The 19931-nt window shown below is 47.2% G+C and overlaps 1 protein-coding gene across 1 annotated transcript; it reads right to left on the bottom strand.

Annotated features, from left to right (window-relative positions):
- Window positions 1-216: 216 nt before the first annotated feature.
- Window positions 217-1140, bottom strand: LOC144783863 (olfactory receptor 1L8-like). The gene has a single exon (XM_078662610.1). It carries the CDS (start codon window positions 1138-1140, stop codon window positions 217-219), a length of 924 nt encoding a protein of 307 aa, XP_078518736.1.
- Between the last annotated feature and the right edge of the window lie 18791 nt (window positions 1141-19931).

Below are 19931 nucleotides of genomic sequence, written 5' to 3'. Positions count from 1 at the left end.
TTTAGGTTGACATTCATTCAAATGGAAGAGTATGGACACCACATCATATACTCTATATATACAGTCATTCCATAGGTCCTACATTCACTGCCACCCTACCATTGTTCCAAAAGCAGAGCATGGACAGTTACAATTTAACTTTACACTGCCATGTCCTAGACTGGTAAAAATATAACCACACAAGAGCTTTGTTTAACCCCAATTTTCCCTAAATATCTACATAGCAAGTGCCTTCCTCAAGGCTCCTTTAATGTCTTTATTTCTCAATGTGTAGATGAAAGGGTTCATCAAAGGGGGCACCACAATATACATTATACTCACGATCCTGTCAGAGGGAACTGGCATAGCTGTAGGAGGCCGTACGTATACCGCAAGTGCTGAACCATATAAGAGTGTGACGACAATAATGTGAGAAGAGCATGTGGAAAAGGTCTTCCGCTTGGCTACAGCAGTTGGCATCTTCATTATTGTGGTGATGATGTGACCATAGGAGACGGCAATGCAAGTTGAAGGTATAGATAGAATTATGCCTGCTTCTACTATGTCTACAAGTGTAATAATTGTGAGGTCTGAGCAGGAAAGCTTGAAGACTGGTACAATTTCACAGAAGAAATGGTAGATCTTATTGGACCCACAATACGTTAGCCTGGAGGTCCACACTGCATACAGTAATGAATGCAGACAGACGATGACCCATGATCCAGACATCAGGAGTAAGCAAAGCTTTCGACTCATCATCAGGGTGTAATGGAGGGGCCGGCAGATGGCCACATACCTATCGTAGGCCATCAGGGCCAGGAGGAAACTTTCCATGTTACCAATGGAGTGGAAGAAGAACATCTGTGTGAAACAGCTTGCGAATGGAATGGTCTTAGTTTCATTAAGGAGACCGACTAACAGGTTGGGGATGATGGTGGAGGAGACACAGATATCTAGTACTGACAGGCAGCAGAGGAGAAAGTACATGGGGGTTTGGAGATGGTAGTCACTGACAATCAATCCAATGATAACAATGTTTCCAAAAACTGTTGTAATGTATGTGAATAAAAAGAGAACAAAGAGGAATTTCTGATCCTCACCTAGGTCAGAAAATCCAACAAGGATGAATTCTGTCACTGTACTTTGATTGCCTTTATCCATACTTAATATACTCTATAAGACAGAGAATGGTAGAAAATATTATTAGTTTTGACTGTCAGATAACTATAATGTGGTTGCTACAACCATACTTGGTTTGCATTTAATACTTATCTTGGCAATTATGAGACATTACAAATGGCACAATTATAGGGTACATCTTTTCTGAAAGTAGTAAAATAGATGTTGAGTGAGCATGTTTCCTTTCATGAAAACATTGAATGCTGAAAATGTATTGCTGACTCTATAATTTCCTTTTTTAAATCTCTTTCCATATACATTCAATAACTCTTTCACTCCATACTCTGTTTCATTATCTCTCCCTCACACACTCTCTCCATGCACACAAGGGCACATTCTTCAACTACATGCCTTAGTGATAGATATTCACCCCCACCAAAACGCAGGCAAATCAATGCCATATTGGAGATTGTAGGGGACTGGTCTGTTAAACTAAGAGAGAGAGAGGCAGTAATCTTGATAGAAGCTGTGGCTTCATCTCACAATCTTAAACCTAATAGGGGGGCATATTTCTCTGAGCAATTCCTTGTTTACTTTTGGTGGTTGGGCAAAAGCAGAATAATTTTCTCAGAGACAATTGCTTTTAGCAGTTGAAATCTCTGTGTGAAGTGCCAGGAAAATAGATGGCGGAGTTGGCACAAAAATACCAATTTCAGCATGTTATTCCCATAATACTTGTGATCCCAGTTACATATTTCCCCAGAAATTACTATGAAATCAGTTGACAGTAATTTCAGATGTGTGGAAATAAAGGAATTATTGTGGGCACTTGTAATGAGTAAATCATCTTGGGAACCTAAACAAGTGACAAATCTTGTAAAGCACAGATTCTTTTAGATATTTCTGTTATCGATCTTCCATCCCATCAATCTATTTGCATAATCACACTCTTCATATACTTTCTGACAGTGTGTGGAATTGTATACATACATCTCAGCATAGTAATGCTCATATAAAGAACATTTAGAGGTTCCTAGAGTTGTTTAATTTTCCTTTGTGTTATGTGACAGACATCGTTCTGACCTGTGCTTTGAGCTCAGACTTTTCTCTTCTGACCTGTGCTTTGAGCTCAGACTTTTCTGCTTTAATAATCTTTCTTTCTTTTTTAAATAATGCTTAATAATGAAGTGTGAATCAGATCAGACATACTCCACTGAAATTCCAGTGGGTACTTTTAGCTTTATGCTTCATGCTTAAAGAAATAGAATATATAATCGTATGGGGCATATTCTCAAAGATTTATTGCTGTATTATCGGCACTTTATCGCAGCCAAAGTGGCGATACATTTATAGCCCCATTCACAAGCTGGTGTTAACAGACTATTTCACCAGTTTAGCTGCGAAAGCAGCCGCAAAAAACATCGCCACAGATGACACCAGCAACTATTTCTAATGAGATGCAGAGTAGGCGTTCCTGTGCAAAAATGCTACGACAACACCACTCTGCAACATTCACAACGACCAGCCAGATCGGCGATAAGAACCCAAAACAGGCGATAAGGCACGTTAGCAGCAGGAAATTAGCACCTGCTCCAACCTGGTGAAAAGTTGGACGACAACCTGCACCAGAAAAGGGAGCCCAGGCCAGAGCCACAAGTGAAGATCAACAGATGCCATGGAGCCACTGATCATGCAGCTCGGAGCCCCAACAGGGCCACAACACCCACCGCCACCAGCACCAGGACCCCCTCCACCCTCTCCTGGACTGCCACAGAGGCAGCGCTGACAAAGACCGTGGACCTTCAGAAAATGTACCAACCTCACAGACCCAACACTTGAGAATGTCATTACCCACTACAGGTTCAAAAGGACAACCATCCTCCTCATCCCGACCATCATTGCCCACAGGCTGACGGTACCAACACAGTGGACAACCAACATCCAACCTCAGACAAAGCTGCTGGCTGTGCTGCACTTGTTGGCTCTGGTACCTTCCAACCAACAACCACCAGAGTTGGAGGAGTCTCACAACCAGCCCAATCCAAGTTCCCCACAACTGTCTATGAATGCCATCGTCAGCTTGGTACCCCACCACCTATACTTCCCCCACACTGCGCAGGAACAGCTGGTGACCAAGCAAGGCATCTACACCATAGCTGGCTTCCCGCATGTTTTAGGGGGCAATTGACTGCACAAATGCCCTACTTGTGACCCTGGCAGCACTGCACACAATTACCGCAACAGAAAGCACATGCATTCCATCAATTTGCAGGCAACAGTGGACCACCGGGTAATCTCCACCAACATCGTCGCCAACTACTCAGGCAGTGTGCATGATTCCTACATCTTCTGACAGTCCATCCTGAACCAGCGCTACCAGGATGGCACCCATGGAAATGCACTGCTTTTGGCAAGTACCAAATGAACACACCACACACCTCAACTCCACAATCATGAAACTGACAACAATAGGAATGCACATGTTACAAACTCACCTACAACATGCCAAACAACATGCCCACCCATCAGACACGACAGGCCAACTTACTGTGGGAACCGGGGCCAGCCATGTACATAAGCCATCAACAGCATGGCACCTCAGCCACACAATAGCAGATTGTGAGGAGAGGTGGGAACCAGGCATGTGCGAAGGAGGCAAGTTACCCATGAATGAGAATGTACACAATGCCAAGTGTGGCATGGATGTGCTGGCCAGACTGCAGTATGCAGATCACACACATATCCATATCAACATACACCGCTGGTATATGGACTGTAGTGGACAGTGGACACAACCATGTCACACCAGCTAGTGGGGAACATCGCAGAAATGTAGCATGTTATGTACCGCCCTGTAAGCGGGAGCAGAGAGGGCTGGCCCGGCGTACGCCAGGCCAGCATAAGGGTGTGAATAAAAAGCACGTGGTTCTGGGCGTGGTTCTCTTCCGGAATTCCCAACTTCTCTGCCAGGGTGGTACCTCTCACCCCCGCCACAAGGCTGAGGCCATCACCATGAGCGGTGTTGCCTGTGATCCTGTGCGCTTGCTGCACCCTGGGCCGCTGGTCCCCAAATTTATCTTGCCCATCCATGCGCACCCAGGTTTCACTGCTCACCTGCAGACATGGGCATGTGTCAAAGAGGGCCCACCACGTGCCGGTGCATGCTCAAAGCCCAAGGCCCGCGACCTTGGCTGCCTGTTCAAACCATCAAGGCATCCGCGAGCAAAGCCTGCAGTACTCCGTTCTCGTTGACATACTCAACCGGCATACACATTTGGAACTGAGTCTTGATTACACTATGGCAGTGTACATTTTTTGTGGCAGAGTTTATATCACTATACTCCCTTTGATTTGGTGCCACTAAGCCTGTGTGTGGCATTCCAATGACACGTGTGTGTGTGTGGGCCCTCGCGAACTACTGCCCTTGAGCCACACTGCGCTCCAGTAGGTCACACATTTGGAACTGTGTCTTGATTTTTTCATGGCAGAGTTCATATCATTACACGCAGGGAGAGGTGTAAGAGGAAGACGCGTTTCAGTCAAGAGGAAAAAAGGACCATTGTTACCGAGGTGATCGAACACCACCAACAAATGCCCTGGTGTGGCTAACTCGCTGCATCATGAGCCAACGACACGTGGTTGTGGGCCCCTGCTGACCGCTGCCTCCGGCATACACAGCGGACAAGTAGGTCACACATTTGGGACTGAGTCTTGATTTAGCAATGGCAGAGTTTATATCATTGTACCGGCCTGATCGCAGACTGCATCCCCTCTCAGTCCCGGTGCCACTAAGTCTGTTTCCCGACATTTATAGACACTCCCTGGTTGAACTTTGGTGGCGTCTGAGTCTATAGACTGTGTGTTGTCTACATCCTCATGTAGCTGGTACCGACTTGGTGGTAATAACGAGGCTGTAGCATTCCACTCCTCAATTTGCCGCTTCAGGGTGGCTTCATCCCTCTGCATCATGCCCTAGAGGACACCTTTCACTGTTCCCCGCAACCCTCCACCACATTCACCTTCAACATCAAGGAGGACCCGCTCAGTCCGCGTGGCCCTACCTCAGTGCACCGCAAGTCTCGTGGCGGTGTGCCTGTGCCGGCCGCAGTGCATCCTGGGCCACTAACTCTGTGCAGCTCAAGTCATGGACCCTGTCTGATGGGATATTAGATTGCCTCTGTGTCGATGGCTTTGGCGTCATCAAAGCCATGGGTCTGTGGTCCTGCGCTGTCCGCTGCCTCCAGCCTCAAATGCGGTCCACCAGGGCTCACACATCAAATCGAGTCCTGACCGGCCCGGACGTCGCATCACCGCAGGAGCCACATGCCACCACCGCCAGGACCACCTCCAAACACCAACTGCCAGAGTCTAAACACTTGTACTGGCAGACTAACAGAGTTTCTCACACCTGTCGTGGATGTCAATATCTGCCTGATACCCTGCTCAGCACTCCAGGTGCCACTAACTCAGTGCACCACAACTCATGGACCATTTCTGAATGAGTTTTGTGCTGTGGAAAGCTCTAGCAGCAATGTCACCTCAGGCAGTGTGGGAGACCTGAGATGATGATGAGGAAGATGATGCAGGTGTTACACACCCCACTGCAGCTGCATCAAGAATATCCCGAAGGGACACAATCCTAGATAATTTCTTCACATGAGCACGCTCAGCTCTAGTGCCCCAACCTCAGTGCACTGCAACACACGGACACTTCTGTTTACATATTGGGTGACCTTTGTACTTGCTCCGGCTACCAACATGATGATCTGCAGTTGTCTCTGTAATGCCGGTGTTTTCTGTTTCCGTTTTAATAGTGTTCACTGTTCAAGTTGTTGCCAGCACCAACCACTCCATGAGGGCTGGCTTACACTCACCCCAAACACATCCAGCACAGGCGTCACTGTACATGTGACCCTGCCAATGAAGGGACCGGGTGCACGTGCCTGTAGCCAGTTCCATTAACTATCTACCTGTGTACGTGTGGTCATTATGTATGCATGAGGGCCCCGGGCCCTACAACATTACATTGTGCTGTGTACAACAGACGCAACCATGTCACCGCAGGCAGCGGGTAAGACCTTGGACTGTAGCTTTGTCGTCACCCACTCAATACGTAAGAGGAGTGGACTGGGCCGTCATATGCAGGTCCAGCGTGGGTGTGTGAATGGTAATTCCAGGGCTTTGGGCGTGGATTAGTATAGGAAATGTGCAAATGCATGTGTCTCTGTCGCAGTGTAGGTCTCCTTTGTGGGTGTAGGTGTTCCCTGATGGGACTTAGACACCCACGTATGTGATCTAGTTCGGCTTCCATGAGCTCTGACCCCACCTGCACCTGTTCGGCCACCTCCTTTTGGCATTCTAGCACCTGGCATTGGAATGTGATGTGTGCCTCGGTAAAGTGTTGGGAGCCAGCCAGGTTGGCGGGTGCTTCCTACTGTGTGGTCTGTGCAAGGGCTGGGGTCTCCTCTATGTAGCTTGGCTGCCCTGCTCCTGTAGGTGGGTTGCCTAAGATGTCCATGAGCTGTGGTAGGGCATCAGTGTCGAAGGTGTGGTGGTCCTCTCTAGCATCACTGATGAGTTGTCTGGTCTGCTCTGCTGGAGGTGTTTTTTGTCCCTCTGCAATGTGAAGGGGAGATGCATGTTGACATGTATCTTGGCGCATTTTTTTTGTTTGCATACAGACTGTATGACAACGTACATTGTGACTGTTTGGAAGGTGCTGAATATTTGATGCTGGACAGTGGATATTTGGACTACATGACGGATGTGAGGTTGTACATGTACATTTCCATCTCACAGTTTCCTGCTATGTTAGATGTGACTGGCCTGTTTCTGCACATGAGTAGACCCAGTTGTGTCCTCCGTTCTGCAGTGTCGGTGTTGCACTTTGTACCACATTGTCGTTGAAGTGCTGGTATTGCTATGTGTGTGTGCTGCTGTGTGCCACGGGAATCAGGGACATGATCTTGGGTCATTGTGGGTGTGCAGTGTGCTACACATCCTTGTGCATGTGTGCCATTGTGCCCATCTCCCCCATCCCCCCAGGCCCTGGTCGTTACTCACCCTGTTGATGGTGTGTCGGGTCCTATCGAGCTGTGTCCTTACTCCCAACTCCTTGCACCATCTCCGCACTGATGACTATGGCCTCCATATCCTTCAGCTCCTCCTTTGGCGCAGGACTCCCACCTTCTGTCCACTGCTGCCTTCCTTTTGGCAGTGGGTTTGTGCTTGGTTTGGCATTTCACATCATGCCGGCGCCTCTTGCCCTCCTCCATTGACCTCCTTGACACTCCGACTGCATTCACTTTTGTCAAATTGACGTTCAGTTGATGGTAGTGTTCTGTTACCTCCGTGATGCTGATCTGGTTTTCCTGCGGACTGTACCTGTCTTCCTCTTCCTCTTCTCCGACCCCGAGGTTCCTTGCTGGTGGTCTGGTGGTCTGTGGGGCTTGTGGGATTTGCGTTGACCTCTGCACTTGGTCCGGTGCATCCATGGTGCTACGCAGTTTGTTTTTGTTTCCCTTTGTTTTTGTTCTGCTTTATGGTGCCTTTTCCTGCTTGACATGTGGGAAATGCAGTTCTGTCGCTGGTTTTTGCGGATTTGTGTATCACGATTGGCCTTATTGCAACTTTTTCGTGTGTTGCATTTTTGTAGCATCCCGCTGACTTTATCGCGGACATTTGACGCATTATAGTGAGCCTATTGCATGGTACCACTGTGATGAGAATACGACGTTAACACTGCGTTATTTTCCCACGATAGACTGCGAGGTGAAGAGTTGCGTTAAGCTAATTTTGCCGTAATTATCACACGTTCTTGCGAATATCCCTCTAAGTGCACAACAAGTGCAATCCATTGATGCACAAGGATCCCCCAAAACATTGTTAAGCATTAATGGGCAAGCCCCAATTCAACTTTACCCATATTCTGTCAAATCCTCCTAAGTGAACGAACCACCTAGTTCTAGCCAGAGCCAGTTCTCAGTCATGTAATTGGCAAATTGTTGCCCTCCATTCAGTGGACCGTGGAGGAACCACTGAAACCCAGGATCTAGATATACAGGGGCAGATTTATGAAGGCCTTGCGCCGCCGGTGCGTCATTTTTTTCTATGTTAAAAATGACGCACCGGCGGCGCAAGGCCTTCATAAATCTGCCCGACAGAGTCCAGTCGAAACTATTAATATAAACAACAGCTTTCTTAAGCCAAAAGTCGAACTCCATTCCATATCCCAGCATTATTTCTGTAGGGATAAATCAAAGCTTGCATTCTAAACACTTCTTCCTAAAATGCCTTCAGAATAGGACATGCATATAGAATATGTAGAATAACTGCTGCTTGACATCAGCACTTATGGCAACTAGTTTTGTCTAGGTATAAGTTTGCACTCCATATCACAATTTTATTCGGGGTAAAATATAACATACAGACAGCTTTAACTTTACAGAAAGCATAGCACCCCCAATTGTCGCTAGGGTCCGGTAAATTTCTGATGGTAGCACCTCCTTAGAGAGCACTCTGCTCCATTTATCAGCCAGATGCAACCTATCATCCCTCTGGTGCTCACAAAGTCCTTGATATACATTACTAATTAAAGATTTACACTTAATTTAAAGGATGTTAAGCAAAAGAGATGGAGGCTCTAATTCAGTTATTGCCTTCAGTATGAAAGCAATCCTTCAACTGTAAGTATTTAACACAATGATAATGCAGAAGATCAAACTCAATTTGTAACTCAGTAAAATTATATAAGCATTCAAATTGAATATCTACGCCACCGTCAATAGCCCTGATCTCTGCCATATTTCACAAGCTTAGTTATAAAATACCCCATGAAAAGCTAGGTTATCCCAAAGCGGTGTATCCCTGTGTATTACTTTTATAGCATATTTTGCACAGATCTCTCAACAGGTAATTACAGTATCCTTAACAAACTGAGGGGGATATTCACAAGGACACAACTCCGAATTATCCCCATCATAACGCAACAAATGCGGTGATAGATTTAACACCCCATTCACAAGCTGGCACAATCTGCAGACATCGCCAGTATTCCTGCGATAACTGCCCTAAAATGTATCCCCACGGTGGACACCACTAACTAACCCTAGTGAGATGCAGAGTGGGCCTTCCAGTGCAAAAACACACGAAAAAAACACAACACCACATTCACAATGTAATACCAGATCTGCGAAGCAAAACAAAAACAGGCGATAAGCCGCGGTAGCAGCAGGGAATTAACACCTGTCTTCCGCTTGTGTTAAGCAGGACGACTATGTGCAGCATAAAAGGGAGCCCAGCCAAGAGCCACACCTAAAGACCCACAGATGCCATGGATACAATGATCATGCACCGCGGATACTCATGAGGGCCACAACACCCACCACAACCACCCCAGGCCCCCCCGGCCCTCCCCCTGGACATTCAAATACCATGCACGACACAAGAGCCACAACAAACGTATGATGACGCACAGTGCCAAAATAAATACACACGTGTGGCCAGAAGAACAAGAAACCGTTCACACAGGAGTGAAGTAACAACCCAAAACTTTATTGAAACACAACACCACAGAACATCAAAGCGGAAGACTCCTGTCGGGTCCGCAAGGGACAATCTCGATGACACAGCTTGGAAGAGAAAGCACAAAATCAGGACGTGTGTCATGCACACATCAATGGAGTGAGACATAGAGAAACAGAGAAGGAGAGTGAGCCAGAAAGTGAAAGAGAGGGAAGGAAAGGAAGGGAGATAGAGTGAGGGAGAGAGAGGGAAGGGAGACAGAGTGAGAGAGAGAGGGAAGGAAGGGAGATAGAGTGTGAGAGAGCGAGAGAAAAGGGACATAGAGTGAGGGAGCGAGAGAGAGAGAAATGAGATAGTGTTAGAGAGACAGAGGGAAAGGAGATAGAGTGTGAGAGAGAGAAGGGAGTGAGAGTGAGAGAGAGAGAGAGAGAAGGGAGAGAGAGAGAATCCGCCACCCTTGCGCACATAGGCCCCACTGCTCACCTGCTGCCACTGGTGTGTCCATCAGTAGGCACTCCGCATGCCCGTGCAAGCTCCAGGCCCCTGTCACACCACCATGGCACGGTCCACATCATGCGGGTCTGCCCCATGGCCCAGCATGTCCCACACATGACGCTGAGTCCTGAGTCGTCAATGGCGGAGACCACATCAGTGCACACATCATCATTGCAGGCTGCACACCCACTCAGCAATTACGTGTGCCACCAACACTGTGCAACGCCAGTCAGCGCCGCGTGGTGGTAGGCCTGTGTCGGCCGCAAGACCTTGGGTGCCACTAACCCCGTGCTACGTCAGTCATTGCCACGTGGTAGTAGGCCTGTGTCGACTGCAAGGCCTCAGGTGCCACTAACCCTGTGATATGCCAGTCAGCGCCACATGGTGGTAGGCCTGTGATGGCCACCAACTCTCTGTGCAGCAAATCATGGGCTCTTTATGATTGAGCACTGTGGAGCTTCCGCCATCCAGTCACCACCGGCAGAGGGAAATGTGACGTTGTCTGCCCCTTATATTAGCGGGGTCACATGGCCTGTGACGCCTGTGCTGGATGGGTGTGGTGTGTGTGTGCAGACCTGCCCTCTGGGAGTGGCCGTGACATGCTGACAACTAGACCAGTGACCTGCACACCACCAGTGAGTAAGCCTGCGACAGGTAGCTATTTGGGCCCCCCCTCGGAACGTCAGCGGACTGGTCTGGCCTGGCATACGCCGGACCAGCGCAGGACTTGCAACAATTACTCAGGAGCTCTGGGCGTGGTCAAGGAAGTGACTAATGCGTGTGTCCCTGTGTCCACGGCACCCGAGACACAATAGGCAATGTAGCATACGGTGACAGGCATCCCACTAGGTGTAATGTGTATGTATGTAGGTATACTTGTAAAGCGCACTGCCGCCCCATCTCGGGGCATCCTGGCGCTGTATACCGCTGTGGAACCCTTCCTGGCTTTTTCTGTGAGATGCTCCCAACTGGGCACCCCCAAGGTGAAGCCAGGCATCCCAGCGCTATTGGGCCGTTGTGGAGATTAAGCAAGCTATTGCCCAGAGTTGCAGAGTGGGACCCATGTTTAGAGTAGGCACCGAGGCAAGAATTATCGAGTCTGCGGACATTGAGCCCAAGACCCTGCATCATGGGAATTGAACCCTGGTCCCGGGCCAGACCTCTGCATCAGGGTCTGCCACTCTAACCATTGAGCCACACTTCTTCACAGATGAGCATCATTAATGTAAGGGAAATCATTGTCCTTACACTCATCCACACATTCATACATAAATGATGAAAGACATGACACAGCAGTACATTACTGGATATTTACTGCACATCCAGTGGAGTGTTGCAGCTGGAGCGGAACTGTGCCATGCCAAGCACAACACAACAAATGATATGGGCCCATGGAGGGCCAGCCAGAGTCCATCCGGGGATGACAGGTACAGCGAAAGAGGAAGGGAACAGTCCGCAGACTGGTCACCGTGTCATTGGTCATCAAACAGGATATGGCAGTCCATGTCGCAGTCCGAGGTGAGTGCAGAAAAGTGTATCGAGGGTCAGTGGGAGGTCATGTGGCTATATGCGACACCAAGCAGAAATGGGCCAGGTGGCGGAAATGAATGCTACTACCTCCTTTTGAACACAATCCCATCCACATCCTTGTCCTCGGATGTGTGCTCTGCCCCACCTGTCGGTTTTGCAGTACCGGCTGCGGCACTGTGTGCCACTGACGCATCAAGGGCCAGAGGAGGATTGGCGGCCGTACTGTGTGGCAGTGGCACATCAGGTGCCAGAGTGGATACGCCTGCTGCACTGTGAGGAACAGATACATCAGGGGGTGGAGATGTTGATGGTGTGGGGGTAGCAGCATTCATCAGCGCCACACCTTGTGGCAGCAATGCCATGAGGAGGATCTGCAGGGCAATGCTAGATCCCAGCTACATCTCACTGATATGCAGCGGTGACTGCCATCCTTTAATCCTCTATCAGCACCATGTCCTCCATTAGCCTCCACAAGTGTGCCAGCTCACGGCTGGAATCGCTGGAGCCAGTCTGAGCAGACATGTGTTCTTCCCTCCACATCATGACTCCAGCGATGTCAGTCAGGGCTCCTTGGAGAGCATGGAGCGGGACATGGGTGTCCGGTAGGGACTGGAGCTGGTCCCTGATGGGACCTAGACATCCATGGATGGCATCCATTTTGTCAGCCAAGAGGCTGAACCCCACCCACACCTGCTCAACCGTCTCCCTCTGGCCCTCAAGCACACTGTTGGAAGGCCATGGTTTGTTCCTGGGGGTCTTGGGGGAGTGCTGGAGCTGTGGGTACCTCCTGATGGGTGCTTTGGGTAGTGGGTGGGCTCTCCTTGATGTAGCTGGACTGCCCTGATCCTGGAGATGAGTTGCGGATCATGTACATGATGTTTTGGAAGGTTTGGGTGTCGATGCTGGCGTTGTCCTCCTCGTCATCAGTGAAGAGTGGTTGGGACTGCTCGGCAGGGATTGTTGGCAGTGCCCCTGCAATGTGAAGGGGAGATGGTGTATTATAATGTGTCCACATGTATGTAGCTGCATAGTACATGTTGACATTCAGACAGCATGGTATTGTACATTGTGGGTGACAGTGTGTGGATCAGGGCCATGACCCAGCGTCATTGTGGGTGTGCACTGCTTGATTGTGCATGTGTGCCATTGTGGCCCACTCCACTCGTCCCCCCAAGTGTCTAGTGGTTACGCACCTTGTTGTGGTTGTGTTATGTCCTGTCAAGCAGTGTCCGGTCCCCCGACTCTGGCCACAGTCTCCACACTGACTGTCAACAGCAGCTCCTCCATGTCATCCAGCACAAGCTGTGACGCTGGGCCACCACCCCCAGTCTGCATTGCTGCCTTCTGGTTGGCTGTGAGTTTCTCCTTGGTATTTCTCTTGATGTCAATCCATTGTCCTCCTGTGCTCTCCGACGGCATTCACCTTATCCACGATGTTCCGCCATATCCCATTTTTTGTTCCCAAGGACCTGTTGGAGGTGACGAACAGTTGCTGATGGTGTTCCATCACCTCCGTGACTAGGATCCTGTTTCCTGTGGACTGAACTTTGTCTTCCTCTTTTTCTTGTCCTTGCCCTTCCATGTCCCCGAGGTCCCAGGCTGGTCGTCTGGGGTGCTTGTGGGGTTGCGCTCATTCTCTGTGCCTGCTCCGTCTGCCTCCATGGTGGTTGAGTGTTGGGCAGTTTGTGTTTGGGTGTTTTTCTACTTTTTATAGTGATTTTTCCCACCTGCCATGTGTGTATTGCTGGCCTGGCGCTGCTTATCGCTGATTTCCTCATCGTGCTATTTAATTTAATTTTATTTAATTTTTAATTTAAAGGAGCTTGTAGAGCGCCTGGTGACGCCTCCCGGCGTGTCCCCGCGCTGTGGAGAGAGTGTGAGAAGGAATAGAGGAAACCCATCACCAAGTGAAGAGGCAGGTTTTTAGTTTCTTCCTAAACAGGATTTCATTATTCTCCATCCTGATATCCGCAGGAAGAAGGTTCCATTTCCTGGCCGCCAAAGTCCGGAAGGATTTGCCTCCCATTCTGGCCTTTTTGGGGCGTGTGGTTCTGAGCAGACCCATACCTTTAGACCTAAGCGACCTGCTCGGTTCATAGACAGTAGCCAAATCCGACATGTAGGCCGGTGCTCTGTGATGAATTATTTTATGGCACCACAGCATAGCTTTAAAATCAATCCTCTTCCTGATGGGCAGCCAATGGAGGGCTACAAGAGAGGGGCGAGATGGAGCTCGCCGAGGGAGCCTTAAGACCAGGCGAGCTGCCGAATTTTGTAGCACCTGAAGCTTTTTAATATTTTTCTCAGATGTGCCCATGAGCAGCACGTTTCCGTAATCAATACGGGACGTTATCAGTGCTTGCGTCATGGTACGCCTGGAATTAATAGGTAACAAGTCAAGGGTACGGTTCAGAGTTTTCATTACCCCGAAGCATTTGCCCACCGTTTTTCTTATGTGGCTGTCAAAGGACAGTTTATTGTCCACCCACACACCCAAGTTCTTCGCCTCTCGGGATGGGGAGGGCAGAGGACCAAGGCAGCTAGGCCACCACTCCTTCGTCCATTTAGCCTCATTTCCTCCCATGATGAGGACCTCCGTCTTAGTCCCGTTCAGTTTCAGACAGTGGTCGTTCATCCAAGTGGCAAGTTTAGTCATGCAGACATTGAAATTATCAGCTTCCTTGGAAGGGGCTTGGGTCAGAGAAATAAGGAGCTGCGTGTCGTCGGCGTAGGAGACAAGCTCCACGCCGAACGATTGCACTACCTCTGCCAGAGGGGCCATATATAGATTAAACAGGGTAGGGCCCATCGCATGTTTTTTTGCGTTGGGGTATGTGTTTTTATCGCCATCGAGGTGGCTGTATCGCAGACATTGGCCGCGGTTTCGGCAGACTATCGCATGCTACAGCCTTGTTGTGAATTCCACGTTAACATAGATTATTTTCCCGCGATCAGCTGTGATGTGTAAAGGTGCGTAAGCTTTTTTTGTGATGCTTAGCGCACGTTCTTGCTCGATTCTAATAGTTGGGGTCCCCCATTCTATAGAAAAATAGCCTGCAGTCTGCACTTAATGCCAAATAGTAACTAAATGTGGGTGAATCCTGTTCCACTGGAGCAAGCAAAGCGCACAGAAACAAGCGAATGCTGTCCAAAAATATAACTCAAAATCTAGAAACTACAAGCCCCACTGACGGTATGGTAGTTTTAATAGAGTTATGTCTTCGATGCCTATGCCCCCAAATAAAACCATGTAAAGGCCCCTCGAACTTCTTTAAAAACACATTTGGCATCCTAGGTGGTAGAGGCTAAAAGAGATACAAGAATTTAAAAAGAATGTTAATTTTTATAATGTTGCACCGACCTATGATGCTAATTGAAAACTTATTCCAAAACCCCAATAACAGGTTTTAACAAAGGCTCATAATTTAATTTTACAATCTTGTCTATCTTAGCACTCAGTTTAACTCCTGACTAAGTAGCGCTAATAATCACCCCATTATTGATACATCCAACTCATAAATCAGCGATATTTGAGTTTTGACTATATTCAGTTTATAGCCGGAAATGGATCCAAACTTCCCAGACTAACTCCACTATGCCACATCATCAGCGTATGCACTGATTTAAATTCCTCTGTAATGATAACAGAAAAGGCTCTAATTCAATGGAAATAACAGAGGAGAGAACATCAATTCCTGCCTCGTGCCTCCCTCTATCTCCAAAGGTGATGACAATATGCCTGCATATACTAGTTTAGCAGTGGGGGACTTATACAAACCTGTACCCATTTGCAAAACTGTTTTCTGAGCCCAAAAGCCTCTATTGTCCTCCATAGACATTCCCAGGTGACTGGATCAAAAGGCTTCTTAGCATCCAATAAATGGCTAAATGTTGTGCCCCTTCTATCAGTCACATCAAAAGCAGTGATTGCAGTATTAATATGGCTTGAAGTGTCCATACCTGGGATGAAACGTTGTTGTCGCTTGGACACCAGTTCTGGCACAATTGGGGTGAGCAGCATGACCAAGACTTTTGCAAAGATCTTTGTATCTGCATTAATAGGAGAAATGGGTCTATATGATCCCATTTCCTTTGGTGGTTTGTCCTTCATTATAAATATTGCTATCTTGGTCATATTGCAAGTATCTGGAGCCTCATCTACTTCATCTATGTACTGTGTTACCTTTAAGAATGTGGGAATTATGATATCCTTAAATATATTATAGAATTACAAGGGAATTGAGTCGTTACCAGCCATATTACCTGATGGCAAAGTAGTAATAGTAGCCTCTAGCTCCCTAGCAGCTATATCCCTATTCAACAACACTTCCGGAGATTCTTCCAAACTTGGCATACTGCTGCCTTCTACAGTAAGTCTACGTTAAAACAGCACACGCTGAGATTAGAAGCATTTTTCGAAGTAAGTGTTCATATTATTGTGGACATTAGTAACTATGTGAAAAGAACGGCCGATTAAGGGAGTAACACGGCTCTGTGTTTACTGTTTAGAGCGGCACTGTAGTTGTACTACAAAGTGAATATATCCACCGGTCGGACCAGAATATACGCAATGTGACGATGGTCGAGGAACTTGGAACATTGGACTACACCGCATAATTTCCTTGGGACTGAAGCACATTGATGGGAGCAGGAATAGGAAGTACCACTGTTGACATTCACTAGGTTGCAGAGAGTATACATTCAGCGACTTGACCTACCAGTGTATACAGACTCGCACGGAGGATTTCCCGGTTGATTGTAGTGGCGGCATCACAGATTATCCATCCGTTTTTATGATTATTGAAGATACAAACCCTAATGAGATCAACAACTACCGAATAATTTGGACGCTGGACACCACCAAGATCCTTATATGATCTAGGCCTTGAAAAAGTCTCAGTTAGAGACGAAACACGTGTCGGCGGTTGTGCTGTGAAGTTGTGATTAAAAGATTGAAACATAATAAAAGAAAATCTTGGAAAATATATCTGACTTGGATTTCTAAATTCAGATTAATATAAGCAAAAATACTGGACACTGTTTGAATCGTGAATATTGATTAACTGTAGACTTCATAACAGATTTTCGGCATAGCTTTATGAATTGCTGTGCTATGTGCTAATGTGACATTGAACGGAGTGCTATAATTTGGCTTGTTTTTTCTTTTTTTGCCTTCTACATATGTCATTACTTCTGCCATGCAAGGTATTGAAGGTTGGCTTTATAGTTCTTGAAAGAATATAGAGAACTGCTCCACAATGACTTGAGGGAAAGTATAAACTATACCATTACTTCCTTTAATGCTCTGATTCCGGCACCCGGCTTTCCTATCTGGTTGGCAAATACTCAACCAACCCGATCCCTATATTCATACTGGAGGGCCTTATTTTTTACATAAGTGGCCACAATGTTCTTTCCCATATTTTGACTTAATCTGGACTGCTTATTGATGAGCTGCATATGTAAAGTTTGCTCATCAGTATACCCTGTCCAGATCACTGCTGCATGAGATACTTTGAATTGCAAACTGTCCTGAGCCAATTGATTAACCCCATTTTGCGTACCCCTGTTTTGTACATGAATAAACTACATCATAATACTCATAATATAAGTCGTAAGTGTGTCCCATACCACCACAGGTAAAGGAGTCCACAAATTATCCTCCAGAAAGCCCATAAGAAAACTTGCCATCGCCTCCTGATGCTCTAAATTGCTGAAGAGGTATCTCAGATATGAAATTAGTCACCGCTGACCCCTTACACCTGACATGTTTATACCTAATATAACAGGGTTCTGGCCTGATGACACTTTTGGGAAGATCTCCATTCCAAGACTCCCAAGATTCCCACATTTAGCAAATATCATATCAATCAACGAATAGTGCTTATGCTGGGATGAATAATACGTATAACTGGGTACTGTAGGATACAATGTCATCAACAATTTAGAGATCACCCAAATGCCCCTAACATCAGCTACAGCCCTAAATACCTTATAAATCAAGCTCTTAACTGCCAATATATAGCTACCCTCAAATAAAGGCAGTCTGTGACCTAGTTAACACTCAAAACCACTACAGCTGACCCCAATGAACTCAACAATCTGCAACCCATCTCCAACCTTCCTCCTCTATCTAAGGCCCTTGAAAAATGCGCCCAGCTGCAACCGGACAAACACATCGACTCTTTCAACCTTTTGGATCCATTACAGTCACGCTTTAGAAAGGGCTGCAGTACAGAAACTGCCATGCTCAACATTATTGATGACATCCACCATTCCTTCGACAAGGGGGAGACCTCCCTTCTCATTCTCCTCGACCTCTCTGCTCCCTTTGATACTGTTAACCACTCTGCCTTACTCAACATGCTCAAAGATCGTTTCGGCTTCAATGGTCCTGTCCTCAAATAGTTCACCTCCTTCTTCCAACACCGCACCCAACAAATTAAACTCAATGATTGCCTCTATAAACCAATGCCCGTCTCCTTGGGTGTCCCCCAGGGTTCTTTCCTCTCTCCTGCTCTATCCAACATATCCATCCCTGTCTAGACATGCTGGTACCACCTGGCTTCTCCCTCATCCCCAAAGACAGGATTGATCAGCGAGGAGGAGGGGTTGCTATCATCCACAAGGATAGTTTGGGCATCTCGGAAACCACATCTTTTGACTACGATTCATTTGAATGTCTATCCACCATCATCAAGACCAAAGACAATGATTCTTTACTATGTCACCTGCTATATCACCCCCCAGGCAGAAACAACACTTTTGGAGAACAACTATCTGACCTGATAGCACAAGGCGCACTTGGCGACTCCAATAACTTAATTCTTGGTGATCTGAATCTACGATGGAATGAGACACGCAATCCTCTAATCCTCTAATCCAATCGCTATCCAGCCTCCTCGATAACAACCTTAAACAACACTGCACTGAGGAAACTCATTACAAAGGAGCCACATTGGATGCCATCATTTCGCAAAAGAACTCTATCACGGTCAACCAAATACTTCCTGTCGACTGGTCAGACCACCACATGATCCTATTTCATATTAATCACCCCATTATCTCCCACCAACATCCACTTGACCCCCAAAAATGGATGAGAAACATCTCCCAAGTACCCCTGGATATCCTGGAAGCTCAGTTAAGCTTACTTCTCCAACAAAGCCCACCTCTCCACCAATGATCTCACTGATCGGTACAATTCTGAGCTAGTGTCCATACTCGACAAACTAGCTCCACTAAAGCTCAAAAGAAGCAGAACCACTCCATCCAGAACATGGTTCAACATTGACCTCAACGCAGAAAGGAGAAACTTAAGAGCCAAAGAAAGAAAATGGAGAAATAACCCGATTGCCACCCTTCGTGACCAACTGAAATCAGCCCGTAGGAAGTACAACAACCACATCAAAAATAAGAAATCCAACTTCTTCCGCGAGGCACTGGACAAGGCCAAAAACAGACCGAAGGAGCTCTACAGCATCATTAGACAACAAACCTCCAAGTCACTGTCCTCATCTGTACAGGCGTCCAAAGAACTTTGCGACAACTTTGCACACTTCTCCAACGATAAGACCGCAAGAACCAAACTATCATTAGACATCAACGAATCACACCTCAAGAAGAGCAGCTTGGCTGTACCCCATGCCCTCTCTCCTGGCTCTTCGCTCACTCCCTGGCTTAGCTTTTGCCCCGTTCTAGAAATAGAGATAATCTCGCTGATCTCGACCTCCAAACCATCAGCTCCTATCTCAGACCCCATTCCTCCCCTACTAATCAAGAAACTGAAGCACGCTTTTGCACCTATATGGGGTAAAATCATAAATAGCTCCTTAAGAAATGGAGTGGTCCCTGATTGCCTTAAAATGGGGCAAGTCACCCCCCTGCTGAAAAAACCCGGTCTAGACTCGACAGATCTGAACAATTTCAGACCTATATCTAACCTCCCCCTGCTCTCAAAAACACTTGAGCGCTGCGTACTTCATCAACTGACACAGCACCTGGACAACATCAACCTCCTAGACCCCCACCAGTCTGGCTTTAGAAAAGGCTGCAGCACAGAAGCCGCGATGCTGAACATCATAGATGACATCCATGGATCACTAGACAAATGCTGCCTCCTCATTCTCCTTGACCTCTCGGCAGCATTTGACATTGTGGACCACAAACTCCTCATCAAGGCTCTCCAAGAAAGAGCTGGCCTTGGCGAGGTAATTCTCAAGTGGTTCTCCTCACCGCACGCAAAAAATAAAAATCAAGAACTTCATCTCTGAAACCCAGCAAGT

The sequence above is a fragment of the Lissotriton helveticus genome, chromosome 10, assembly GCF_964261635.1.
Source record: "Lissotriton helveticus chromosome 10, aLisHel1.1, whole genome shotgun sequence".
Taxonomy (NCBI): domain Eukaryota; kingdom Metazoa; phylum Chordata; class Amphibia; order Caudata; family Salamandridae; genus Lissotriton; species Lissotriton helveticus.
Note: the sequence above shows the minus strand (reverse complement) of the source record. Positions and strands in the feature narration are given on the sequence as shown.